The following is a 25,143-nucleotide window of genomic DNA, read 5'->3' as shown; positions in this document are numbered from 1 at the left end:
CAGCAGTAGCAGGAAGAGCAACGTGAACCACGTATCTGTATCTGAGTATCTATGGATCTATGTATCTGTGCGTCTGTCTATGCATCTGTGTGTCTGTTCATTCATAGAAGACACACAATACAAAAAGAAAAACCCAAATGAAATGAGCGGATGCACGGGCGGATGGAGCGCTTTGAATTCTCTCTCTCTCTATCTATCTCTCTCATTCCCTCTCTATCGCTATGCATGTATATATCTTTCTATCTATCCATCCGGGTTCTATTTGACTACCGATGCTGATTATCGTTATCCGTTATTGTCATAATTTTTCCACTGTTTGGTTTCTGTTTTTTGCAAATGCTGTGTTGCTACTGAAATGGGGGCTAAAATGGGAATCATGGCTCTAAAAACCAGATGAATGGTTGAATGGTTAGATAGATGACAGATCTCTCAGCTACCCCTTTCCTTTCCCCCTCTATTTGCTGTGAAGTGACTCCATTTCCCCCGCCTAGTCCATCCACCATTAATCACACACACGGAAAACAGGGTCTTCAGAAAATAAACACCTTCGTGGTGATCTGATCTATGTATGGCCTAGGCCTAAACAAATGTTGGCATTAACTTCTGGCCAGCAATAACAAAGAGTTTATTGCACTTGTCTGTGTGTGTCTGTGCCTCTGTGTGAGTGTGTGGGGGCACTTTTCCCCCTTTCGATCCCCGTCCCTAAGTAAATGTTAATGATGTGCTAATTGGGCAAACGTATTTCACTTGTCAATGCGCGGGTTTGCTGGGGGAATTGGGAAAGACATAAACAGAACATAAAGCACAGAAGATCTCTTCTTTTAGGAATTTGGTATCGCCTGGTAAGTGTTCCTTTGGACAGGAGAGGAGACAGAGATCAGAGACCGAAATAAACCACATTTATTCTAAAATTCACAGCTAGTGAGTGGCCTCAGAGACTAAAAGACTAAAGAACTTGGATGCAGCAGTGGATACTCGACTATAACGACTATATATTTAATATGCCTACCAAGAATTTAGATGCCAAAGAATCTACAAAGCATTCCCCTCTAACTGTGGATTGTATATCAAGGCTCTTTCCATATCTACAAATTTATTTGAGTACATTCTGCCACATGATTTCTCATGTTTCAGCGTCATACATGTAGGGATTATATGTATAGATCTTCATATCTATATTTGTGAGTGGAAATTCGATCCTTAGTTTCCTTAGTTGGGTACACAGAAATTCATTTATATATCTTCGATTTCATCTCATACTTGAAACTTTTATAATTCCATTCCATCTCCAATTACAAATGAAAAGCCAAGCCACGTTTTCATTTATAAAATTTCATTTTATATTTTCATCAGATGCTAACTTAATCAACTAATAGGACAGCATTTGAGCTCCACTTCCGCTCCAGATTCAACTCAAACAAAAGAAGAGAACCAGAGCCAGAGCAAGAGCCAGAGCTTCTTTGACAACATCGAAATGCAGATTTAATGGCTAAGACTTAATCAACGAGAGCACTAGCGACTAGTCATTACAACTAACTGAACTAAAACTAGCCTAAGCGAACCCTAGAGTATGTACAACCAGTGAGAAGGTGAAGGACCTCGGTACGGGTGGGGTACCGTGAGGTCCCCTAGGAGAGCACGGCCATGGCGCGGGCCAGGCGCACGCGGAAGTCCCGGTAGAGCATCTTGCCCCCGACGGGCACCCGGCACAGGTACATGTCGAGGCTCATCAGGCAGAGCGCCTTGCCGTTCATGGGGAACTTCTGTGGCAGCTCGGGCGTCACCTCCAGGCCCTCGGAGACGGCCATGTTGATCAGCCACTTCCACACGTCGGCCCGCGTCCAGTCGCGGGGATCCAGCGGCAGGCCATCCGATCCCATGGGATGCGGCAGGCTGGTCGTGGGGCTCATCATGATGTCGTCACCCGATCCCGTCATGCTCAATCGGTTGTTGTTGTGGTCGTCGGAGCTCAGCAGCGACACGCCGCCGCGACACTTGTCCAGCACGTGGTGGTAGGGATGGTGGTGGTGGTGGTGACGCTTGGACGATGGCGTTGTTGGCGTCCCACTGCCCACGGCCCACAGCTCCTGGGCGGCGTTCACCTGGGACAGATCCAGGGGCGGGACACGTCCGGCATACTTTGGATAGCTGGCCTCCACTTGCATGGTGATTGTGGGTCGCGTTCTTGTCTGCAAGTGAAAGAAAGAGAGGCATTTTTGCGATTAATGGCGGTGACTCACTTGTCGCTCAAGGGGCGGGAGCCCCTGGCGGAAGGGGAGTTGGTCGGGGCGTGGCAGCGGAAAGGGGGTTAATGCACATGGGGCTGGGCTGGGTGACGGAAATGCTTTCACGAGCTGGCAATTGTTTTAATCGCAACGGCAGCGAAAATATAAATACAAATACTAACACGCATAAAACGAATCAATGGATGAGATGCAGCGACGGCTAGGAGATACCCTCTGAGCTGATTTGATATCTGTGAGCTCTTTCATAGAAAGAAATATAATTGTATCTACAACTGATATCCCTGAGATCCATAGGTTCTATAGGCCTGTCACATACACCCAGCCGAAGGCAGTATACCCTTTTGCTCCAGGATTACAGGGAGTCGAATAGTACTCATCCGCAAGTTAGTCATGGGGGTTTACTCATTCGCCACTCCACTTAGAGTATCCAAAGTTCGCAATGGAAGAACTTTGCGGGCTCGGTCCCCCTCTCTCTCGCTCTCGCTCTTTCTCTTCTTCTCTGGCTGTCTCTCTCTCTCTGTATGAAATGATATTTTGTTATTAAATCTGACCTTGTTGGCGGATGGCAGAAATGGGCGTCATCCGCATCGAGGCGTCGGGTCGCACGCGAAAGGAAGCGCTGAATAATGATTACCCAGCGCTGCTGTCATATCGATCAGCGGTCACATTCTGCTGACAGAGAGCGGACGGGGGGGCGGGAGAGGCGGACGGATCTGACATAGAAACGCAGGCAGAGAACGACTGCGATTGCGATTACCAACAGACCGTAGACAGAACGGAATGGAACGGAACGGAACGGCGGCGGAGACGGAGGAAGAGCGGAAGAGCGGAAATAATTACCCTCCCAATTGGCAGCTGCGAAAGAGGCGAGCAAAACAAAGACCGATTTTGAATCGGCAAGGGAACATCCGCCGACGGACGGCATAAAAGGTGTCAATGCGAATGCGAATGCGAATGGAAGTGGAAATGGCAATGGGAATGACAACGGGAAGGGGAAGGGAAGCCAAGAGAGCGGAAGCCGGCGGCCCAGCTCCGAGCGCCGAGATTTAAGGGCTCCTCTGACTGGGGAACAGTCAGAGGACAGAGGAAGCGGGGCCAGCGCCGGGGCGAACCTTTTAATAGTTTTCCGGAATACCCAAGCGAGCTTCCGTCCAAGGAAGTGCGTAAAGGAGTCGCCTCGCCGTTGAGGGAATCAGTTTTAATTACACAGTCCGCTGCCAGCGGCAGTGGCACTGGAAGGGCGCTACATTTCCCACGAAATTCTGGATACCATGGGCTATGGGGCAGACAAATGAACTGCTGAATCAACAGAATATGGAAAGAGTTGTCGGAACCACCACACACATCGCTTTGGGAAGGGCAATGAATGCCACTTGTTGTTGGGGTTTCTTGTGTGATCGTTTGTTCTGGACCCGAAATATGTTTATGCTAAACATGTTGGTGCACCGGAGCAGGTTGAATGAGCTCCCAATCGAACCCTAAGATGGGACTAATGCTCCCCCAAAAGCCCCCATTAAGACCCACGCTTATCACCCGAATGGTGACTCACCATAAACTATTCCAAGGGACAGCATTAGAAGATACGTAGAGGTGGGAGATCGTAGCCCCCCGCAGGAGAATGATTCAAACTATTGCCGAACTTCAGGTGATGTCGAATTCAAATTGTAGAGATGAAAAGTGGTGGGGCACAGCGCTGGAATGAAATTTGGGTTGCCCCTGCCACGATTCGGGTCGGAGAAGTCAAAGGAAAAGCGTGTGAAAAGCTTGTAGGTGAGACGACGATGACTACGATTATTCCTCATCAAATGCCAAATGTCGGCGGGGCTTCCGTTTCGTGATTCGAACCCGGGAATGTCGTTCACCCACAGAGTGATTGATTCGTTGTGGCAGGAACAGCAGCAGCAGTGACGGGAGCAGTGGCGGGAGCACATGGCATTGTGGCAATGACATTCGCCTGATCGAGAACAGAACTCGTGTTGAGCACGCGTCGCATTTTCACGCTTCGTCGTTGTCTTGTCTTGGGGTTAGATGGCAGGGCAGGGGAAATGGTTTTCTGTTACTATTTGGTGTTCGCTTTGTCCGTTGACAAAGTCAATGACAGGAAGTGGAATGAATCGTCTGTGCAATGCTCGCATATCCGCCTCCGCCTGCGCACACAGGATGCAGTTTACCCTCGCACCCTGTTCGTCTCTCTCTCTCTCTCTCTCTCTGTCTGTTTTTTCCAAGGAAATACTGACACACACACACACACACACGCACAAGTGCAGATAAATGAGGAAATGTGCGATACTTGCGCCAGTTTTAATTACATTCACGAAATATACTCATAGCTTAAAGGGCGTTCTCTCGCTCTGTCAGTCTTTTTGTATGTTTGCACTTTGCACCATTACCTCTGTATCTGCCTGTCCCTGTCTTTCGTAGCTACTTAGTGGCAGCTACTAAACAAACAACCACGCAAACATACACACATACACACACAATTGGGACCTGGAGACATGCCGTCTTTGAGTGTGCAAAAGACAAACGAAACGTAAAAAATCGTAATTTGAAGTTCGTAAAAATGACGCGTTTCCTGTCATTTTGGCGAGCACTTTAAGTGCGTAATTTGCTATCCACAAATATGTATGTACGAGTGTTGTATGTGTATTTTCGTGTCGGCTTGTGTCTTGTCTGATCTGCTCTGCTCTGTTCTGTTCTGTCGGCGGGTGTTTACGACGGGTCCCATCCCATGGCAATCTCCTTTTCCTTCATCCGCTCCCACATCTCGCATTTCCGCTTTCTCAATACAGATTCTTGGTACATTTATCATGGAAGCTGACATAATTCGCTTATTATTTACACGTTTATCATCTTCAAAAATGGGAGACCTTCCTCTTTCATTTAAATTCAAATTAAATAGAAATTTAAATTTAAATTTAAGTTTTCCTAGTCTTTGGGATCCTCAGTGCTGCTCTCTAATTGCCGAATAAAATTGCATTTCAATAGAAAAGTTTACATCTCTTGTCAGATAATTATCATTTTGTTTACAATTCGTGTAAATGCTGTAAACATGATTAAACATGATGCAAACGCAAAATGGTTTTGTCTATTTTCTTGGCTAGATTTCAAGGCAATAAACTCGTCCATTCATCGGAGTACAAGCGATGCAAAAACACCAGACGACAGATGATAATCTGCTGAATATTTTTTTAAAAATAAACATTTTTGCCAGCCGCAGTCGCACTCAAGCAACCGAACCGGATTCCATTTATGCACATGTTGCTGTTGCCGTTGCCGTTGCCGCTGCTGCTGCTGTTCTTCTTGCCGTTTCTGTTGCTGTTGCTGTTGCTGTTGTGACGTATGTTTGCTGATATTACAAATCATGTAACGCCATCGAGGCGGCTGCGTCTGGCGGCGGCGGCGGCGGAATCGGGATCGCCGTCTGCCCGACGTCTGCGCACTGACAGTCGCCGTCGCTTGTCCCCCATTCATCATTTCCCCATCAGTGCTGCAGCCCCACAGCGCTGTCGCTGTCGTGATGGACGGATGTGTGACGACTTTCGGTCTTGTTGTCGCTGATGCGTTCAGAAAAATACAGCCGCGTGTACGGCCAAATGGCGCCAAATGCATCTCGGAATAGCCTCTCGGAGTCTTTTAAGTTGTTCAGTGGGAGAGTACGACTAAATCAAGGGGAGGAAGGCACGTGTCAAGGTGTAGTGAGGCATGCAGCAGGAAGCAGGCCCCCCGGAGGTGAAGACTGATAAGACGTCAATAGAGTAGAAGGCGTTCAAGTCGGTCAGCGGTTTGTCATTTCCTTTCGGGACTGGAGCTGGAGGTGAGTCAGCTGGGGGAAATTAATTAAGGCGCTTTGCGGACTGCGGACGGCGGACTACGGACTGCGGGACCAGGTGCACATTCGGTCTGTCCTGCAGCTGCAAAGATTACAGAGAATACAGAGGTGTGTGCGTGTGTGTGTGTGCTGCTCACCCTCCCTTTCATTGTAGGTCTCCATCTCCATCCCTCTGCGCATATCCTTTGCGCATGCGCGCGCATTCAATAAGGAGGAGAAGCAGAACAGAACGGAGCCCTGCAGGAGAGCCGCAGAACAGAACAGAGCAGACCAGACCACAGCGGAGGGAGGCTAACAATCGAGCTGAATGCATCTTTATCGACTTGGCCACAAAAATTTCTTTTTTGCAGCTGCCGTCTTGGTATTTTAAGTGTCGCTTTGTGTGCGTGTGTGTGTGTGTGTGGGGCAGTGGTAGTGGTGTTTTCCCCGTTGCGGTTCTCTCCATTCTCTTTCTCTATAGCGTTCTTAGGAGAGAGATTTCTGCTGTTCTACTACAAATGTTTTGGCTTGAAATAAAGACTAAAGCCGCTTAACTTTTAGTAAACCTTTAAGATGGTTCTTAACTTGTACTAAATCTTCATTATCTTGAGATGTTTGCAGCTGCACTTCAAAGAAATCTTTCACGTAGACTTTAAGGTCTTTGAAATATTCATTAGATGTAGATTTTTTTCAGCCAAAAAAAGCTGTGTTTTACTTAAAAATAAAGATTTAACATTGGTTTATCCCTTTAAAAAAGATTTGAGCTTGTTCAAAAACTTCATTGAACTTTTGTGCTGACCTTAAAATTTTTGAACTACTATAATCTTTCCAATAACTCTACAGACTTGAATATATCTGTCAGGCCTAATGCTGGCAACACTTTGGAGCACATCTTTAGAGGTCAATTAGCCAAAGCCACAAAAAGCAAAACAGTCGGACCCACCAACAAAATGCTGGCTAATGGATTGAACCTTCAAATCGATTTTTGGGTATTTTTTTGGTTGGTTGGAGTGCTAACGAGGGCCATAAACGAAGCCTGACTTCGCTCGAAAATATGTAAACCGACTTACCTTGATCGGAAAATGAACGAATGTTAATCCAACAATAGTTTGCTTTGGCAATCCGCTTCGATAGTGGAACTTCCGATTTGTTTACGTTTTTACGAGCTATCTCTTTTGTTGATGGAAGCTTCCTGCTTGGAATTATTAACTATATGTTTGATATGTATATTATATTTTTAGAAATTGCACTTTTTGTCGCTTGTCTTGGCTTTCGCTTCAAGCGCTCTCTCTCTCTCTCTGTCTGTCTCTTTTGTATCTCTCGGATACGTTTCACAATTTTTGCAGCATGTAACGTATTTTTCACGCTTTGAACTACTTTTTCTATTTCGCTTTGGCTCGAGTTTTGAAAGTTTTTGTTGTTGTTTGCTACTGCTGCTGCAATTTGCTTCGTTTTTCACTTAACACGATTTGTGGCTTTTGGTTTTTGGGTGGTAAATCCAGTTTGCAAACTGCAATGTTGTATGTGCGACTGCGAGTATCTTCGTATCTGACGGATGAGTAATGCGCTCGTGCTTTGGTGTATCTGTATCTGCGGTCTGTTCGCGCGCACTCAGCGTTTTCGACTGATAGCGATCGTGTCTGTGCAGCGAGTTTTGTTGCCTCGGCTCGTCTCTCTCTCTCTCTCGCTCTCTCTGTGCGCACAATAGACCTCCCTCTCGTGCGCTCACTGTGGGCTTGCTCTCTCTCGCTCTCTCTCTCTTTGTCTCTCAGCTGTTTTGGCCCGCCAGCTGTGGACATATTTGTAGATCGTTTGTATCTGGCAGTACGATGCCCGACCCGCATTTCTGGCTCGGCTCCGACTGTTAAGCTGATTGAGTCAACATCTCTGAGGTCAATGAAAAGGTTTCAGAGATCGGAAAGGGCCAACAGGATGGGAAATGTGGGCTAACTTCTGCTGGATTCGATGGTTTTTGTTTAGAGATTAAGCGACTTTATAGAAGAGCGATTCAACATGGAAATTCAGTGTGAGAGTGACAGGAAACCCCCATGGTTTATCCCTTTCATGTTCCAACCCTGTGCGGCTGTCATCGGGTGTTCATTAGATTTCAACTTCAAATACCATTTCCCCATTAGAGGACAACTCATCGTGGTGGACCTTTGACTTGTCACCCAATTTATTCAAATTTCCATTACCATTTTCCATCAATTTATCATTTCACACTTCGTTACCAAAACCGAAACATGTGTACATGGTATGGAAGAGTGAGCACTCGCTAAAGCGAACTTCTGTAGACAAGGGATTGGTGGAAAAATACTGGAAACTACTCTCAACTATGCCTCAACTAGATCATTGGGACTATCTCTTACTCAACGCAAGTCCTCTGTTTAAAAAGTAAGGCACTTCCCTCTTTCCGTTGCTTCTTTCCACCCAAGGCTAGTACTTCTTTCAAGCGTGCACTGTGTACATAGCACTTCCACATATTAATAATGCATTCATTCATTCACTCACTGATTCATTAATTTTTGAAGAATTTTCCCCGCTGACTAATTACGCAGCCAACGAACATACACACGAGTATATCCAGCGCATCCATGGACTCTCAGTAATTACAGGAAATCCTTTTTCCTGCCTCGCATTGAAAGCATTTCAATGTAAATGATTCCAGACCTTAGGGCTTCCTCTCTCTGTTTTCGGAGTGACAGCCGCAGGATCGAAGCGGTCTGACTCGCATGCCAAGGCGAGGTCCTCTGAGGATCGGAGCAGATCGTAGCATATCGTAGCATATGGTCTGTGGCCAGACATGTGACTGGCTGTCAAGTGCGTGTATGCCCTCCTTCTTTCATACTGAATCCTTTGGCTCCTCGCATGTCATAGGCCAAAGCGTGAAGTGAGATGATGACTCGGGTTACGACCGTACTTCTTTGGAAATGCCATCCAATCGATCGAGTTCCAGGATAACGCCCACGTCGGGCACGCGTATATGTACGTGAGGAAAGGCACCTCAGGATGGTCCTGCACTCAAATTGCAGCGCAGATGTTCCACCTTTGAAGTGGTGTCCTGTTGCGATCTCAAGTGCATCTAATGGCTTGTTTATCAGCAGTTGTCGATCTCTCGGCAAATAAATTGAGTTTTTCCTGCGTGTGCTCCTTTTTTACCTAATTGATTTCGGCGTCGCTCTAATCATTTCTAATTGCGATGCGATGCTGTGCGATGGCGTCCAATCCGCTTAGGGTTGACTACAGGCAGAGGAAAAACCCTGATACACATGCAGCTACTCTTGATCCCTGGCTCATCCTGTTCACATACGATGCCTAGCAGATACAAGCATGCATCTGTAGTTGATATATTTTACTACCAAAATGTAACATCAATATATTTCTTATGCTACAGTGTTTGCCCTGTTTATGGTGTGTTCGATCCATGGAATATAGCTTTTAACATTCGTGAATACACCCACGCCTTGGCAAGGGTTCTCTCCGTAGCTGACAATCCCAAACTGAACGTTGTAGTCTACCAAATCTTCGCTTATTGTTGCAAACAATGGGCCGCCAGAGTCTCCGTAGCACGTATGGCGAGCGGGATCCCCGGCACAGATGTGACTCTGGTCGACTTCAAAACCAAAGTCAGCCAGGCAGGTGAACTGGTCGACCTGCGTGACATTCGCCGTCTTGAGAACGTGGCTAAACGAACCCGCTTCAGTCCAGCCCCAGCCGGCCACAGAGAACTGTTGAATGGAATCTACATAGCGCTGCCATGTGTCCGTGGTGTCCAAAAGCAGACAGATCGGTGTGATGTTGTCTACAAGAAACATGCTTATCAATGTATGATATGGGATGTACATATGATTTCGGTGGTATTACTTTGCTCTACCACCCTTGTCTTGAGTTTAACGAGAGCTATATCGAAGTGCTTGAGCGTCGTGTAGGAAGGATGCGAATAAAAGGACTCGACTTCATGGTCTTCAAAGGGAAGTGCGCATCCTCGATCTCTGCAATCTATCTGTGTATCGACATCGAATTCGCCCAGTCGCACCACTCTGTAGTCAGAAGAAATGCGTTTAAAGTATCTATTGTCTGTGTGTGCATCCAAAAGATTGTATTTACATTTGCTCGTCCAACTTTCTACAATGCGCAGCAGTGAGAACGAAGCCTGAAATCAGTGAATGCATGAATTTAAGCTTCAATCAAATATTCACAAAAGGAAATACAAACGATAGGTGATGAGGGATCCGCCGCAAATAAAATTCCCATTTCGATGCAGATATGCCATCCATGGTGTCGAAAATAGTTTGGCATCAACTCCTCCTATAAGTCGGCGACGGTGTCGCGACTTTGAGGTGCAACGACGTTCGAGAAATCGCAGGGCTCCAACAACGTGGCATGCCGCTAGGACCAGAATCAAAGTCACTGCGTACTTCATCGCGAAAGAATCGAAATGATACTGATGGAAGCTGATGGATGATGCGAAAGCATAGACTCGTTTTGCGAATCTATTCTCAGAACCTATAAAGTCGAGTTCGCAGTAGCTCCAGATAACCTAGCGACCTCAAAAGCCACTGCACTCGCCTTCACTTTGAGGCGGTGTCCCATTGCCATCTGACATGCTTCTACATAATTTCCTGTCTATCTGCAGTGGTCGATTTTTGGGAAAATATATTGAGTTTTTCCTGCGTGTGCTCCTTTTTTACCTAATTGATTTTGGCGTCGCTCTAATCATTTCTTATTGCGATGCGATGCTGTGCGATGGCGTCCAATCCGCTTAGGGTTGACTTCAGGCAGTGGAAAACCCCAGATACACATGCATCTACTCTTAATCCCTGGCTCATCCTGTTCACATACGATGCCTAGCAGATGACAAGCATGCATCTGTAGTTGATATATTTCACTACCAAAATGTAACATCAATATATTTCTTATGCTACAGTGTTTGTCCTGTTTATGGTGTGTTCGATCCATGGAATATAGCTTTTAACATTCGTGAATACGCCCACGCCTTGGCAAGGGTTCTCTCCGTAGCTGACAATCCCAAACTGAACGTTGTAGTCCACCAAATCTTCGCTTATTGTTGCAAACAATGGGCCGCCAGAGTCTCCGTAGCATGTATGGCGAGCGGGATCCCCGGCACAGATGTGACTCTGATCGACTTCAAAACCAAAGTCAGCCAGGCAGGTTAACCCGTCAACCTTCGTGACTTTTGCCGTCTTGAGAACGTGGCTAAGCGACCCCGCTTCGGTCATGCCCCAGCCGGCCACAGAAAACTGTTGAATGGAATCTACATAACGCTGCCATGTGTCCGTGGTGTCCAACAGCAGACAGATCGGTGTGATGTTGACTAGAACAAAGATGCTTATCAATCTTTGATATTGGATATACTATAATGGTAATACTTTGCTCTACCACCCTCGTCTTGAGTTTAACGAGAGCTATATCGAAGTGCTTGATCGTCGTGTAGGAGGGATGGGAATGAAAGGACTCGACTTCATGGTCTTCAAAGGGAAGTGCGCATGTTCGATCTCTGCAATCTATCTGCGTTCTGGCATCGTATTCTCCCAGTCGCACCACTCTGTAGGCATAAAGTATCTATTATCTGTGTGCTTAAAAAAGATTGTATTTACATTTGCTCGTCCAACTTTCTACAATGCGCAGCAGTGAGAACAAAGCCTGAAATCAATGAATGCATGAATTCATGAAGCTTCAATCAAATATTCACAAAAGGAAATACAAACGATAGGTGATGAGGGTTCCGCCGCAAATAAAATTCCCATTTCGATGCAGATATGCCATCCATGGTGTCGAAAATAGTTTGGCATCATCTCCTCCGATAAGATGGAGTTCGCGGTGGAGTCGCAACTTTGAACTGCAATGATCTTCGAGAAATCGCAGGGATCCATCAACGTGGCATGCCGCTAGGGCCAGAATCAAAGTCACTGCGTACTTCATCGCGAAAGAATCGAAATGATACTGATGGAAGCTGATAGATGATGCGAAAGCATAGACTCGTTTTGCGAATCTATTCTCAGAACCTATAAAGTCGACTTCGCAGAAGCTCCACATAACCTAGCGACCTCAAAAGCCACTGCACTCGCCTTCACTTTGAGGCGGTGTCCCGTTGCCATCTGACATGCTTCTACATAATTTCTTGTTTATCAGCAGCTGTCGATTTTTGGGAAAATATATTGAGTTTTTCCCGCGTGTGCTCCGTTTTTTAGCTAATTGATTTCGGAGTCACTCTAATCAATTCTAATCGCTGGGCTATGCTGTGGAATGGAGGCCAATCCGCTTAGGAATGCTTCCAGGCAGAGGACAAACCCAGATACACATGCAGGTACTCATAATCCCTGGCTCATCCTGTCCACATACGATGCCTAGAAGCTGCCACGCATCCAATCGCATTCCACGAGTGTATTTCTATTGTCTGGCCAGGAATCTCGATAAGAATCGCCTCGGACAGGATGTGCAATGCGCATTGCATTGCCAAAAAGAGGAGAGAGGATGTTTACTTAGGCCCAAGAACGGACCTCGTACGTGACTCTGTGAGGTAATTCCTGTGTGTTCGTTCGTATGATAATTGCCCAAAGGAAAACTATTTGCTTAGTTTTGTTGGTTTTCAATTACGTTCGTGTTTGCGCATAAATAGAGTCTCGGAGTGAAGGAAGTAGTCCCCGGCCCGAGAAACGATCGGAGGCGATGGTTAATTTACACTTACATCTGGCGGATGGCATGGCGGAGATATTGCAGCTGGAGAACTCTTTGGGATAAGGGCTAGGGATCGGAGGCAGCGTGTGCCTTGGAAATATATCAAATTCCCAAATATATCCGTCTACTTTTGGATACCATGCCACCATCTTCGGGGGTTGGTGTCGCCAACTATTTATAGAGCGTCGAAGCAGCCCCTCGAAGTAGACTAAACGATTTACGAGCCAGAGGTACATACATATGTATATATATATACATATATTCGAAATTTCCTCTGGACATGTTTCACGTACCCCAAAGTCATTAAAGATCAACAAAAATATACAAAGGAGGACCAAAGAGACAGAGGGAGTGATGCTGGTGGTGGTGGTGCAGAGCGAAGTAAATTTTACGATCGCATTCGGGGGATTTCCCCGGTCTCTACATATGGACTGGCACTACAAATAATCCTAGGCAGCTTCTGGTTCGTGCCCGGTGTTTTATTGGCACTTTCCCCAGACTATAAATCAATAAACAGATTGTGTGGCATCTTCCGTCATAAAGTTTTCAGCGTTTTCCCTCTTCGTAGAATTTTGTCTGCCGGTAGGCGAACAGCTGTCGATCTTCCCGAGTTTTCTCTCCGTTGAAATCGTATTATTCTCTCTTTCCCTCTCTGTCTCATTCGCTGTGCCGCAAAACGCCCAAATCAATCAGAAAAAAAATGATAAAACCCCAAATGAAGTAACCGTAAATAAAAAGCTGGAAAAAACTAGAGGCGCTCGTAAAGATCGCATCAGAAATGCCACACAGCATACAGCAGAAGATGGGAATACCAAAGGGACGGGGGCAGAGCCGAGCACCGGAGCGGAGAAGACAATAGAAACAACAAGCCGCAGAGCAGACTTCCGCTTTCGTTTCATAAATTCGGATTAAGGCATTTCCCAGTGATAACAATGAAAGTACATAAAGAGAACGACGACGACGACGACGACGACGACGACGACGGTGAAGAAATACTCCGTGAATCTGATTAACGGCAACAATGAGAACTTACAAAACGTGTCACGTAAATGGTTTGTGCACCATCCATTCCAGGCATTCAGGGGCAGCAGCACAGTAGTAAAGTAAAGTAAAGTAAAGTAAACCCACAAAACATGCCCCAGAACAAACACCACACCAAGCCACAGCATGCCACAAGAGCGTGGTACGGGGTAAAGCTCACTGAATTGTCTCTGGAGGGAAATCTCAAATGAAGCGACGGCTTTTTGTTAGTTAAACTACTTATACAGATCTGCTCTGGGATTGCGGGATTGTGGGATTGTAGGTGGGCACGGAAGTGACTGGAGTGAGGGAGTTACGAAAATAAGGGATTACTTGAGGGTATTTATATACTTAATGATATACTTATGCCAAGGGAAACGGAAGCTGAAAGATGGCTGAAATCTGAATAGGAAGATTTCTGATTGATATAGGAATATCTATAGATATCATTAGATACATAGATTCCCTATAAACACAGAAATAAATCATGCAGAAATGAATTCAAATATATCAGATGATCGTATCCGACTGAAACATTTTTATTCAATAGATCCTGCGATAAACTCTCGCATCCGACAGATGCATCTGACATACACAATCTAGAAGCAGACAAATAGATAGGTCAAACGACAAACAAAATCCGCAAATGCCTTTATCATGCAAACTAAACAACTGACAGATACATTTGGGCAAACACAATTAGAACAATACGTAGATACAATCGACGTACCGTAAATGCTCGCATCCGTTGGATGGCTCGGTGCATTTTTGGCAAATATTTGAGGCCAGACAATTGCATTTCCTGCCCAAAAGAAAGAAACCTTCCATGCCTTGGTACACAACACATGGGATTAGGAGCCTGGCCAGGACCCCGGACGGGAATCATCTGTTGCTGCTGCGGCTGCTGCTGCTGCTGATGAGCGGAAGCAAAGGAAAGGCGCGTTCTCTGTACACAAACAGAGGCACCAACACAACACAAAAACAAGGAAAAGGATGTCCTGCTGTGTGCGAGGAAAAGTGCGTGCACAGCAATTAACATTTTCCGCTTGTCCCTCAGCCTCTGTCCCTCTCCCTCTGCAGGACATGTGGCCAGGAGCCAGTGGCAGCAGCAGCAGGAGGGGAAACCAAATTAGAGTCTCGTTTCAATTCAGTGTGAAATGCAGCAGCAGCGCAGGAAGCGATCCAGAGTCCCTCATTGTCCGCTCACGTCCCCGGGTCGGGCAGCACAGGCAGGACAGGTACAACTCCCCAAAATATTTTCGGTGATTAGTGACTTTTGGTGCGAGTCGATAAGAAGACGCCTGCGGCGTCAATTGTGTGTCCCCTTTGATTTGCGCCGCGCTCCAAGCGGGTTAAGGCTAATCTGGGCCACAGGAAGCGGAAACAACATCGAGAGGCGAAAGGCGGACGATGGAAGCCGGACGCAGGCCGCCGAACACCGGAAGCCGGAAGCAGGAAGACCCCTTGAATTAGTTGGAATTTCGCCGGTTTATTGCCAATATGAGGGATCCGAAAGGGAAATGGTCGAAAATATTCATAAATTTTGAGGATAAAACTATAAGCCACTGCGCGTGTGAAGGAAATTATGCATTATTGGATCGAGCTGGGGTTATCCGTCATGGTTCTTGATCCCGGATAATGCATATTTTCCCGGAGCGAGCATTGGAACTGTCTGCCACTTCTTCGCTGCCGGACGACTGCTCCTCGATCTCTTTCTGTGTTTTCTTCTGCTGGGAAGCTGCTTCTTCGTCGCCTCGGTGAGGTCCACGTAGGGTGTCTGATGGAGCGTCACACCGGCGGCCGTGCGCACCAGACTCCGTCGGGTATCGGAGCCGGTGAGTAGGTAGTTGACAGGGAACTTGAGCATCCCCGGGCGGTAATGGGCGATGGGACTGAGGCCCAGTAGTCCGTTCTTGTGCCGGACACCGCCAGCACTACTACGACGCACTATCGCCGGGCTGCCGCCAGCACATCCGCCACAGCCCGCTCCGTTTTTCTTTGGTTTGTTTTCGCCGTTTCTGGGTCTTGAAAAGTCTGTATCATTCATGTCCACCTCCTGCCAGGCACGTCCGCTGTACAAGGACTTTCCTTCATTGCACTGGAAGCAACGGGATTGCCTGGAGCCGCCCTGGAGATCGGACTTCTTGTGGGCGGCATCCCCGCCGCCCTGCTTATGGCAGTGAGCTCTGCAGTGGCTCTTGCAGCCCTTGCGACAGCTGTGGGGCGGCTGGCTGCACTTGCCCAGGCAGTCGTGCTTGCAGCGATTCTTCTCGCAGTTGGGGAGGAAGAAATGGTCCGTATCGTATTCATGGTCCTTCTCGTGGTGATGGCGATAAAGGGACTTCTGATGTAACAATTCGTGGGTGCTCTCAACGGGGGTGTTCATATGGGATGGTAGCGGGCTTGGCATTCCGCTATGCAAGGGGGTCGGCCTGACGGAGTGAAAGGTAGACCGCATGCTGGACCTGGTCTTGTTGTTGCCCATTCCGTAGTCATCTTTCAGGAGTTCATTCACCACCTGAGTGCTGGAGCCGGAGGCTACTCTCTTGCGGTTTTTGTTCTTCCTTAACTTTATGTAGTCCGCATTGGAGGCTCCCTTCTTCTTGGAGTAGATGGAGTATGGCCTGTGCGGCTTTTTTTTCTTCTTCGGTTCGGAGAGGGTAATGAAGATCTCCAGGGCCTTGGCAAGGAGCTCGCACAGATCACACTTTTTCTCACACTTGCTGGCGCACTTGCCCCCGCAGGTGGGGTCACACTCTGTCTCTTGGACCTTGCACTCGCAGGCAGTGCAGTTGCAGGCGCAGCTGCAGGATTTATTCTCCGTTTTCTCGCCGTCTGACTTACACTCCTTTGGACAGGACTTACAGGTGCAGGAGCCGGAGTTACAAGCACAGGTCGTGGGTGGGTTCTTGGCTACACAGGAGGTTATGTCGCATGAGCTGCGGCTCTGCTGATACCTATCCATGTACCCTAAAAGCAGAGAGAGAGAGACAGAGAGTAGGGGTCGAATCCTTGGTAGATTTCTGGCAATGTCACTCACCATCGTTGTCATAGCCATCATCGTAGTCCATATTCCTACTGTACTGCATCTGGCTGCCTCGATTGAAGTCCACAACCTCGTAGTCAATGTAGCCGCTGAGCGGATTATTGTAGCTGTAGTTGCTGTATCCTGGCTGTACCGCGTCCTGTTCGTTTGGCGGTGGCTGAAGATTGGCATGGCCCTGCCCCCCGCTCCGGCTGATGGCCGTGGTTAGCTGATCGATGAGCGCATTATTGTCGCAGTCCTGCAGCACAATGATGTTCAGGGGCTGGCCCCCATTGGGGTCTCCCAATAGCTGCTGTATCGGCTGCTGCTGCTGCGGCTGCGGCTGCTGCGGCGACCATGGCTGGCCGTTGGGGATCGGTTGCCATTGTCCAGCCTGTTGTGTCCCCTGTTGTGGCCCCTGTTGTGGCCCCTGTTGTGATCCTTGTTGTGGAGTCTGTTGTGGTCCTTGTTGTGAAGTCTGTTGTGATGCCAGCTGTCCAGACTGCAGTGAAGGCCGTTTACGTTGTTGTGAAGCCTGAGGAGGCGGACAGCCACAGGTATCTTTGGATGGCTTTCGCGCAGCAGACTTGCCAAGTTTCCATGCCTGTTGCACCGGAGGAAGAGGCAGTGGCAATGTGGCAACTGAATATGGATACGAGGGAAATCCATATGCCGGGGCTGAATACTGCGACTGCGGGGGTGGTGCCTGATAGTACGGTGTGCTCTCCGATCGCTGGAGAAAGTATTTCCCCATGGCGTCATGGATCCTGTTGTTGCACTCCCTGCACAATCCGCCAGATATCCCATCACTGCCCTCATTCTGGCACAGCGGACAGGTGCCTCCCTTACGACGCGGCTCTGCTTCATCCGTCGACCTCTGGTGCCGAGGACAGCTTCCGCTAGCCTCGTCCGTGCCTTTGCAATTCCCCTTGCAGGGAGCATTCTTGAGGGGACACTTGCACCTGCCGCAAGGAGCCACGGTGTAGTCGTGGCACTGATTGCAGTTCCGAAGCACAAAGATGCGCTCGTTGCCGGACTCGGGAGGGCTCCCTTTGAGGCAGCCCTTTCTGAGCGGTGTGGCTTCGTTCCCGGCCGATGACCGTGGATCATCTGAAGAGCTGTCGACGACCTGCGCGGAGGAGTCCGTCTGGGTGCTTTCGTCGACTTCTTCATTGCGCGGGTTCAGAAAGTCCCAGGAGTGGCCCATAGTTTTGTCGTTTCCAAAAAGTTCCATTTTTTTTTCGGCAGTCTCGTTTGAAGTGTAGCTCCCGGCACTCCTAGATTTTGGAACTTCTCCTCTTCAGATAGCTACCCAGCATCCTGCGCCAGCTCCAACCGCCCGGACTCTTGATGTTGGGGCCACCGAAGAGGTAACCATGGTATCCTTGCATCATTCTCGGCCACGTCCTCGTTTCCAGCACCGACTGGGAGTCCGGATTCAACAGCACTCCGGGTCGGGTGCTGCCACGCGAATGGCTAATCGGTTCCCTTCGATACACGGGGCCGCGGCTGCTTTCATTCAAGTGCTCGTGCGATTCGCGGACTCTCAGAAAGCTGCCGCGATAGAAGGCAGCTGGTCCCCTACTCTCGCGACCAAGATCATGGGCTGATGGTGGTGTTGACGGCTGTCTTGGACTCGAATGGTGGGGCTTGCTGTCACGACGATCCTTATTTGGCGGCTTCGACGGACCTGGCTCCTGATGCTGCGGTCTGGTTGCGCCTCTGTTTTCATTTTGTGGCTTAGCGGGACCTGCCTCTGGATGTTGCGACCTGTCGGGGCTTCGGCCTTGATTTTGTGGCCTCGTAGGACCGGGCTCTTGATGGTGTGGCCTGGTGGCCCCTCGATTCTCATTTGGTGGCCTTGTGGGACCTGTTTCTTGATAATGTGTTCTGGTGGGGCTTTGCCCTTGATTTTGTGCTCTGCTAGGACGTGGCTTCTCTTCTCCTGTTTGATTCGCTGGCGCTTGGAGTCGCTGTGGGCTTGGTATTCTCGGTGTGAACGATCGGGACGGCGCTGATCTGGGATTAACTGGAATTGGACGTACGATACTGGGTAGTGATTGGTTTACTGAAGCGGTAAACATTCGGCCTTCAAGGTGACTTGGACTGAGATGTTCCCGATGCTGCTGTGAGTATCGTGCCTGTGCCTGCGGCTTCTGGGAATGTCGGGGGTGTGCCTGGGCCTGCGGCTGCCCTGAGTGTCGGGCCTGCGGCTGTTGAGGGGAGCGTCTGGTCGTCGATTGGTTGGGAGGCAAGCGACTTGGACTAGCAGCACCACTTCGTCCCTGATTCGAATGTCTGTGAACCGAGGGCGCGTGTCGGGCCGATGCAGAAGCTGCGGAGAAAACTGAAGCTGGCAGAAATTCAATTATGGATCTGGACGGAACTCACTTTGTCTTGGGATGGAGGCGTGCCTTTGAGGCGTCACAGAAGGCGCCTCTGCAACGGATGTTCCGCGGGGTCTGACGCGATTTCTGATTTCTCCCACTGATCCATTTCTGCCCCCTTGGCAACGTTCGGGCTCAGGGTCAACATAGCGAACGCGGAGGCGGCAGATGTTTGGAGCTTCCGGAAAATAGCTGCTCTTGCAGGACTTGGTGCGGGAACGGCACACTCGGCGCCTAGGAAGTGGCGGTCCCAACGACCTGTAGATGGTCGTTAACTTGTTCTAGTGGCAAAAAGCGGAAGATAATAGCTGGTTCCGAAGGAAGCTTACAGTGTTTGGCGCTTACCGTTTGGGAATGCGGCAGAATGATTAGTTTTCCTTTTGGGCCACTCCCGGCAGTCGATCGCTTGGATTTCACCCGGCAGATCAGGCCGATGCACCCTCGCGGATTCGTCGGCATAAATCCGCATTGGCCGCAGATTCGGCAGCAGGGACCCGCAATGGCCCTTTTCTTGGGTCTCTTCTTGGACGTGTGGCGCCGTGAACATGCCCCTTCCTCTGGAGAGCGATAGCAATGGTATTTCTCCTGCTGCTCCACCATCGTCTCGTCAGAGGCGTAGTTCGGACATTTCCTTGGACAAGTCCCGCCTGGATAGCCGCGATTATCGCGGTTTTCCTGCATTTCAGAGTATCGATGTTGCCCGGCACTGGAATTCCTCCCGCGTGTGCTCCTATTCCCTGCACATGAATTGCCCCTATGTTTCCAGTTTCGCTCGTATTTATCTAGATACTCCTCGTGGGGCAGAATGTCATCTATTTGAGAGCTGTCCCGGCATACGGCAAAGGGATTCCTTTTGATTATCTTCTTACATGGCCTCTGAGCAACGTAGTCCGTCTGACGCTTTTTTGAGCAGCGTGCGGAAGATTTCTTTGGGGACTTTGGAGTGCAGACTTTGGGCTCCAACGGGCAACGGGAGCGTACTGCAAACGGGCGCCGTGAGCGGCTGCCGGATGGGCATTTGACCCGTATTGCTATTCGTCCCAGAGGACGGTTATCCCTACAACGACTGGAACATCGCACACGGCCGGGGCAGGTAGAGACGCACGCAGCCCCATCACTGCGGGTATCCCGATATTGGACTGTCTTATCGGGGCATTGACGCTGCTGGGGCTTCTTCTGGGCCGGGCATTCAGGGTATGACGGGGGAGGGACACAGATGGTTTTGGTAGCTTTACTCCTTCTCCTGTTCCCCCCGGACTTGTAGCTGAGGGGATCAAAGTATAGGGGGTCATGGCGATGGCTGTATCCGCACCTGATCCCCGTACCCGAGTCGACCTCTGTGGGATGATTCTCTGAAGTGTCTGTGATCTGGGGATGGATACTCCAACTAATGGGAAGACTTACCTTCCACGTTGCAAGCCTGGCATTTGCTTGGGCCGCCTCTTGCCGTAGAAGGGCATGGGGGCTCTCTTCTTCCCATCCTGTCCTTATCCTCTCTAAAAGTAGGAGCTGCCTCCCCTGGCGCGGCATAGTTGTGGCAAGCGCAAGTTCTCAGATCGTTCGGCTCTCCGTCTCTAGTCGGAGTCGTATCACAAACCATGTCGTCTATCTCTGTAGGTGATTCTCGCGCATGGGTTGGACCAAGCCTCACGTCCGGCGAATTATCGTAGAAAGGACAGTGAACGTTTACAGGAAACTTGGGTCGCAGATCATTGGGCGGTCTGCATCTGCTTCTGACACTGTCCTTAGCCTTGGGTGGAGATGATTTCCTTGCCGTGGCATTCTTGCAGCCATTACAAGGTCGCAGATCGTTGTTTGCGTTAAACGTCGGATTGTAGTAATTGTGCTCCACATGCGGATGGAATTGTGGGGGCCCATGGTAGCAGTGTCCCTGGCAGTATTCGTTATTTCCGCCTTCAACGCGGGGCCGATGGCCCAAGTTCCAGGACAGTTCCAACAGGCTGGAGCAGTGATCAACGAGGTCGTGCTTAGATGCCATTGCTTACGTTTGGCTGCTGCTGGATGTCGGAATGCTGAGATATGCCCGGATTCGTTTTGGCAGCTATTCTGAGATGGAGTGGCGCCCCAAGAGTATCATTGCCTCAGCGTCTGCCGTCTTCCGGTTGCTGTCTGCTGCAAAAACCCGCTCATTATCCAATTTTAAGGGACTGTGAATTTAGAAGATCTGTATTGTGTAAAGTGAACGAAAATGAACAAGTATTCTCTCCCAACTGGCAGGAAAAGGAGAGCTTATCTGCTCCATGTAATAGTTGCTTTAGGTTTATTTATTTATGGAGTACACTTTAAACTTTGGGCCAAAGATGGCTTCATTCACTACCTATTTCTGGAATCCACTCCAGGATCAGGTCATAGACAAAAAGCCTGAGGCACAGTTTTGTCCCAAGGATGAGATACAAATCTATGACTTGGACTTTGTCTATGGTCTGTCTTGGACATTACAAAGGGACAAATATACTTTTTCTATAATACAAAACGATACACAATGAAGAAAGGATACCCAGCTGCTGGTCCTGATCGCAGCATATCTCAATAGTACCGTCGCCTTGTACTGTTCATCATGGGATACATCATGCAACTTGGGTTGACCAGCGGCACCTTTTCCCATAGTCGGTGGAGACGCTGTGCCTCATGGACCGCGCTGATGGATCGATGGAGCCGTTTCTTCGAAGGCGGTTTTGATATCGACCGAGGACGCTGTTGTCGCGTCTGGGGCCTGGACATGTCCGGCTTGGGCCAGTGCAGGGGTCGGCGCATAGTTTGGCCCGGGGGTGGTATGGGATATGGGTAGGCCAGCTCTTTGATGCGGCTGCTCGATCTCCGCTTCCGTTTCCGGTGGCTAGGCCTACGTTGCTCCTCCTGAAAGAATCTGTAGCATTGATTGGCGTAGTGATCTTGCCTGATCTCAGGATGGTTCAGGATGTGCCTCTCATTCAAAATTGGGTTGTGGTTGTGGTTCTCATACAAGATCTGGTTGTGGTTGTGGCTCTCAGGCAGGATAACGGGGGAGTCCGGTTGCTGCTTCGGCAAGCTGTCGTCTTCTTCGTCCACGTCAGAGTTGACCATTAGATAGACGGAGTACTGCTTCCTTTTCTTATTCGGACGGCGCTCGGTACCGAAACCAGCATTTAGACGATTCTCCTCGGATGCCTCATTCTCCTGCTGTTCCTCCTCATCCTCCAGGGGATCACACATTTGATCCACCAGCTGCACAAGTGACTCCCACACGGCATTGCCGTCCTGGTGCTCCTGGTTTTGCAGGAGTTGGTTGATGTTCACCGTCCGGATACGGCCTTTTTTGCTCGTCGAATCAGGCTGTTCTTCGAGTGGTGCTTGCTCGAATGTTCTTGCATAGACATCCAGGCTAGCGCCTTGCCTTTCTCTTGCCGAGTTTTCCTCCTGTTCGGTCTTTATGGAGGTCTGACTTTGGTGTGGAGTCTTAGGGAGTATTTTGCCTCGCCTGTCATTCTCCACACCATTCTGCTCAAGGCAGGATTGTGGAGTCCTGAGCGATTCACTGCTCATCACTGCGGTGAGGGTGCTGGTGCTGCTGCCAGAGTCCAGCTGGTCGACTTGGTGGTCGGGCAATATTTTGGACGACCGCTTTCTCCCCCGCTTGGACGTCTCTGGCTCTGCTCGACGCAAGATTCTATCCACCTTGGGCCACTCTGGGGGTCGTCGCCTTGCAGATTCTGCATTGGAGCACACCTTGGAGCTTTTCTTGGACTTGTGTATTGGTGCCGTCACTTGGGAAACTGGGTTCCGATCATAGCCATCTGTAAAATTGCTGACGAATTTCCCGAAATTAAAGGTACCAGAACTCTGCTGTTGCTGTGGCACCTTCATTGTCTTTGCTGGATGTTCTAGATGATGCTTCCGCTGATATTCTTTGGAATAATGCTCCTGATGGGGATCCCTCTGTGGTTCTTGGCTGCTAGTCCACCTCCGACGCGGCGTATCCAACGGTTTGGGATTGCTAGGAGCCATCACCCTCTCGTAAAGCTTGCCATCCATTCCTTCCACCTTCACCCGCTTTGCGTTCTTGAGATGCAGCTCGGTATCTGAACTCTGGCCCCCTTCCGGACGCGCCGGCTTTTTTAGTATACCCACGGGGACAATCACCTGTGACGGCTGAGGCGAGAAGTGGCTCTCCTGCAGCTTCTGCAGCTGCAACTGCTTCTCGTGCAGCTCCTTTTGCTGCATTTCTATTCGAGAGGCGGTCGCTGCGAAACGAGATGCCTCCGACTCGAAATCGCACACAGGGGCCTCTGCCTGGCTGACAGGACACGCGCTGAAGTTCGGAGAGTTGACTGACTTTTGACGCTGCTGGGCCATGCCCCTACTGCTGTGGTAGTGTCCCCAAGCAGGAGGGGGTCCCTGCCACTGGGATCTGCCCCACGTAGGCGGATAAGGCTGCTGGCGGGACAGCTGCTGAATCTGTGCTTGCTGGTGCTGCTGCCTCACATAGTTGTCCTGAACCATGCCCATGCCTTTGGAGTGTGGCACGTACACAATCTCCCTTGGAGACCACATCATTTGGCGACGCAGCCGGGTCAGACGGCGACTGCTCGGTTCCGGTGGCACCAGCATGGCCATGCGGGGCAGGGAGCCTGACAGCTTGTTACACATGTTCTGCCAGTACTCTGCCATCGATGGGACCAGAAGAGACTGCTGCGAGGGGGCACGAAAGCAACCCCCCTGTGACGGCAGGTGCTGGTAAGTGGTCAGAGAAAGCTGCCTCCCTACGCCAACAGCCTTGCGCCTCACCATTCTGAAGTCTGGAATTTGACTATGGATTTTGATAATATTTTTGTTGGCTAATTTTTGTAGTTTTGCTATGAAATGTTGCTACTTAAACAAATTTTGAAGCATAATTAGTATGCGAATGACAGAGAAATAAAATAAAACTCCCCATAACTAACGCCCACCTAAGCACGGACACGCGCAGCCTCCCCAAAGACGCACGGAAAACTTTTAACTGACGTCACGCGACTCCACATGAATGGCCCCTCTCCATTCCTTTTGCATCCCTATCTATCCCCTCTTTCACGCTCTGCTGTAGTAGAATTCCCGGCATCTTTTCATTCAGGATGTCAGTAGGCCAATTGGAAGTTTCATTCATTACTAACGCACTTCCAGGATTCCAGCACAACTCTTGACTCCTCTCCGGACGCTGTGCGTATTCCAGTCTGCGCAGGGAACGCAGTGACCGTTAGAAATGCGGCGACAAATGTTTCGAAAGAAAAACAAAAAATCGGTTTTTTTTTAACTAAACCTAAAACCATTTAAGTGGATAATTTGCATCCCAATTCAAAATTTCGATCTTAGTTCCAAGTTGATGTTAGTGCTGTAAAACGATAGGTTTAACGCGTTTTGGTATTTTTCTAGTATCAACAAGTAGTGTCCCACTCCCGCCAGATGTTATCGATGTTTTCAAAGAATTCAGTGAACAAAATTTCAAACTCCATCATAATTAATTATTGCAAAAAAAAAATGCTAGTTTGATTGTTGCTCGGGTTTACTGTTTTCAAAATAAATCGACGATAAGTTAAACTTATCGCCTAAAAATACCGATATTTTTTTAAGTTACTTTGTTCATCGATCACCAGAATCAAATGTCGGCGACTTATGATTTTAACACGTAAACCAATAGAAAAATAATATTGACTTCCTTCTAAATCCAAATATCATGTATCATGTTCATATACCCTTCAAAAATATGTATATTACTATTTTCGATAGTCCCAATGAATGCCCCAGGTATTTTATCTGCCGACAATATATATCGATAAGTTGATACACCAATATCTAGCATCCCTAGTTGTGTTGTGAGCAGGTGTGCTCCACCGTTGCCGTTGCTCCAAAGTCGAAGAGAGAATCGTTTTAAGCAGCATGAAAAAATTCCAATAGCCGAAAGGCAATCGCCACTTAATAATATAT

General features: G+C 48.8%; 5 protein-coding genes and 1 long non-coding RNA gene across 6 annotated transcripts; all 6 read right to left on the bottom strand.

Annotated features, from left to right (window-relative positions):
* Positions 1-1,333: 1,333 nt before the first annotated feature.
* LOC6591154 lies at positions 1,334-7,654 on the bottom strand. Its single transcript, XM_002015887.2, has 2 exons — positions 7,125-7,654; positions 1,334-2,189 (listed from the first exon to the last, which is right to left on the bottom strand). The coding sequence occupies exon 2, from the start codon at positions 2,163-2,165 to the stop codon at positions 1,629-1,631; it is 537 nt and encodes a 178-aa protein (XP_002015923.1). The 5' UTR covers positions 2,166-2,189; positions 7,125-7,654; the 3' UTR covers positions 1,334-1,628.
* Positions 7,655-9,733: 2,079 nt separating this feature from the next.
* On the bottom strand, positions 9,734-10,189 carry LOC6604265. The gene is made up of 3 exons (XR_003408522.1): positions 10,162-10,189; positions 9,919-10,094; positions 9,734-9,856 (listed from the first exon to the last, which is right to left on the bottom strand). It is a non-coding gene; the product is annotated as an uncharacterized LOC6604265 (long non-coding RNA).
* Positions 10,190-10,970: 781 nt separating this feature from the next.
* Positions 10,971-11,997, bottom strand: LOC6591153 (serine protease grass). Its single transcript, XM_002015886.1, has 4 exons — positions 11,784-11,997; positions 11,673-11,718; positions 11,445-11,620; positions 10,971-11,389 (listed from the first exon to the last, which is right to left on the bottom strand). Exons 1-4 carry the CDS (start codon positions 11,995-11,997, stop codon positions 10,971-10,973), a joined length of 855 nt encoding a protein of 284 aa, XP_002015922.1.
* Positions 11,998-15,242: 3,245 nt separating this feature from the next.
* On the bottom strand, positions 15,243-18,042 carry LOC6591152. The gene is made up of 2 exons (XM_002015885.2): positions 16,814-18,042; positions 15,243-16,743 (listed from the first exon to the last, which is right to left on the bottom strand). Exons 1-2 carry the CDS (start codon positions 18,030-18,032, stop codon positions 15,383-15,385), a joined length of 2,580 nt encoding a protein of 859 aa, XP_002015921.1. The 5' UTR covers positions 18,033-18,042; the 3' UTR covers positions 15,243-15,382.
* Positions 18,043-18,075: 33 nt separating this feature from the next.
* On the bottom strand, positions 18,076-21,363 carry LOC6591151 (serine/arginine repetitive matrix protein 1). The gene is made up of 4 exons (XM_026987071.1): positions 20,590-21,363; positions 19,531-20,522; positions 19,190-19,466; positions 18,076-19,133 (listed from the first exon to the last, which is right to left on the bottom strand). The coding sequence occupies exons 1-4, from the start codon at positions 21,182-21,184 to the stop codon at positions 18,076-18,078; spliced, it is 2,922 nt and encodes a 973-aa protein (XP_026842872.1). The 5' UTR covers positions 21,185-21,363.
* Positions 21,364-21,449: 86 nt separating this feature from the next.
* Positions 21,450-24,014, bottom strand: LOC6591150. Its single transcript, XM_002015883.2, has one exon. The coding sequence runs from the start codon at positions 23,971-23,973 to the stop codon at positions 21,733-21,735; it is 2,241 nt and encodes a 746-aa protein (XP_002015919.1). The 5' UTR covers positions 23,974-24,014; the 3' UTR covers positions 21,450-21,732.
* Positions 24,015-25,143: the final 1,129 nt, after the last annotated feature.

This window comes from Drosophila persimilis, unplaced genomic scaffold (assembly GCF_003286085.1).
Source record: "Drosophila persimilis strain 14011-0111.01,24,50 unplaced genomic scaffold, DperRS2 tig00000002-arrow-pilon, whole genome shotgun sequence".
Classification (NCBI taxonomy): domain Eukaryota; kingdom Metazoa; phylum Arthropoda; class Insecta; order Diptera; family Drosophilidae; genus Drosophila; species Drosophila persimilis.
Note: the sequence above shows the minus strand (reverse complement) of the source record. Positions and strands in the feature narration are given on the sequence as shown.

What these genes read in the sequence shown, in the direction of transcription:
- LOC6591154 (XM_002015887.2), bottom strand. Translation starts at nt 2,165, where the DNA reads ATGCAAGTGGAGGCCAGCTATCCAAAGTATGCCGGACGTGTCCCGCCC.
- LOC6591153 (XM_002015886.1), bottom strand. Translation starts at nt 11,997, where the DNA reads ATGAAGTACGCAGTGACTTTGATTCTGGCCCTAGCGGCATGCCACGTT. An exon ending in CGGAACCCTCATCACCTATC is followed by an intron (nt 11,719 to 11,783) that starts GTTTGTATTTCC and finishes CATTGATTTCAG; the next exon opens with GCTTTGTTCTCACTGCTGCG. An exon ending in AGAAAGTTGGACGAGCAAAT is followed by an intron (nt 11,621 to 11,672) that starts GTAAATACAATC and finishes TTATGCCTACAG; the next exon opens with AGTGGTGCGACTGGGAGAAT.
- LOC6591152 (XM_002015885.2), bottom strand. Translation starts at nt 18,032, where the DNA reads ATGGAACTTTTTGGAAACGACAAAACTATGGGCCACTCCTGGGACTTT. An exon ending in TGATGGCTATGACAACGATG is followed by an intron (nt 16,744 to 16,813) that starts GTGAGTGACATT and finishes CTCTGCTTTTAG; the next exon opens with GGTACATGGATAGGTATCAG.
- LOC6591151 (XM_026987071.1), bottom strand. Translation starts at nt 21,184, where the DNA reads ATGGCATCTAAGCACGACCTCGTTGATCACTGCTCCAGCCTGTTGGAA. An exon ending in TTCTGCCGCATTCCCAAACG is followed by an intron (nt 19,467 to 19,530) that starts GTAAGCGCCAAA and finishes TTTTGCCACTAG; the next exon opens with AACAAGTTAACGACCATCTA. An exon ending in CGCCTCCATCCCAAGACAAA is followed by an intron (nt 19,134 to 19,189) that starts GTGAGTTCCGTC and finishes TTTTCTCCGCAG; the next exon opens with CTTCTGCATCGGCCCGACAC.
- LOC6591150 (XM_002015883.2), bottom strand. Translation starts at nt 23,973, where the DNA reads ATGGTGAGGCGCAAGGCTGTTGGCGTAGGGAGGCAGCTTTCTCTGACC.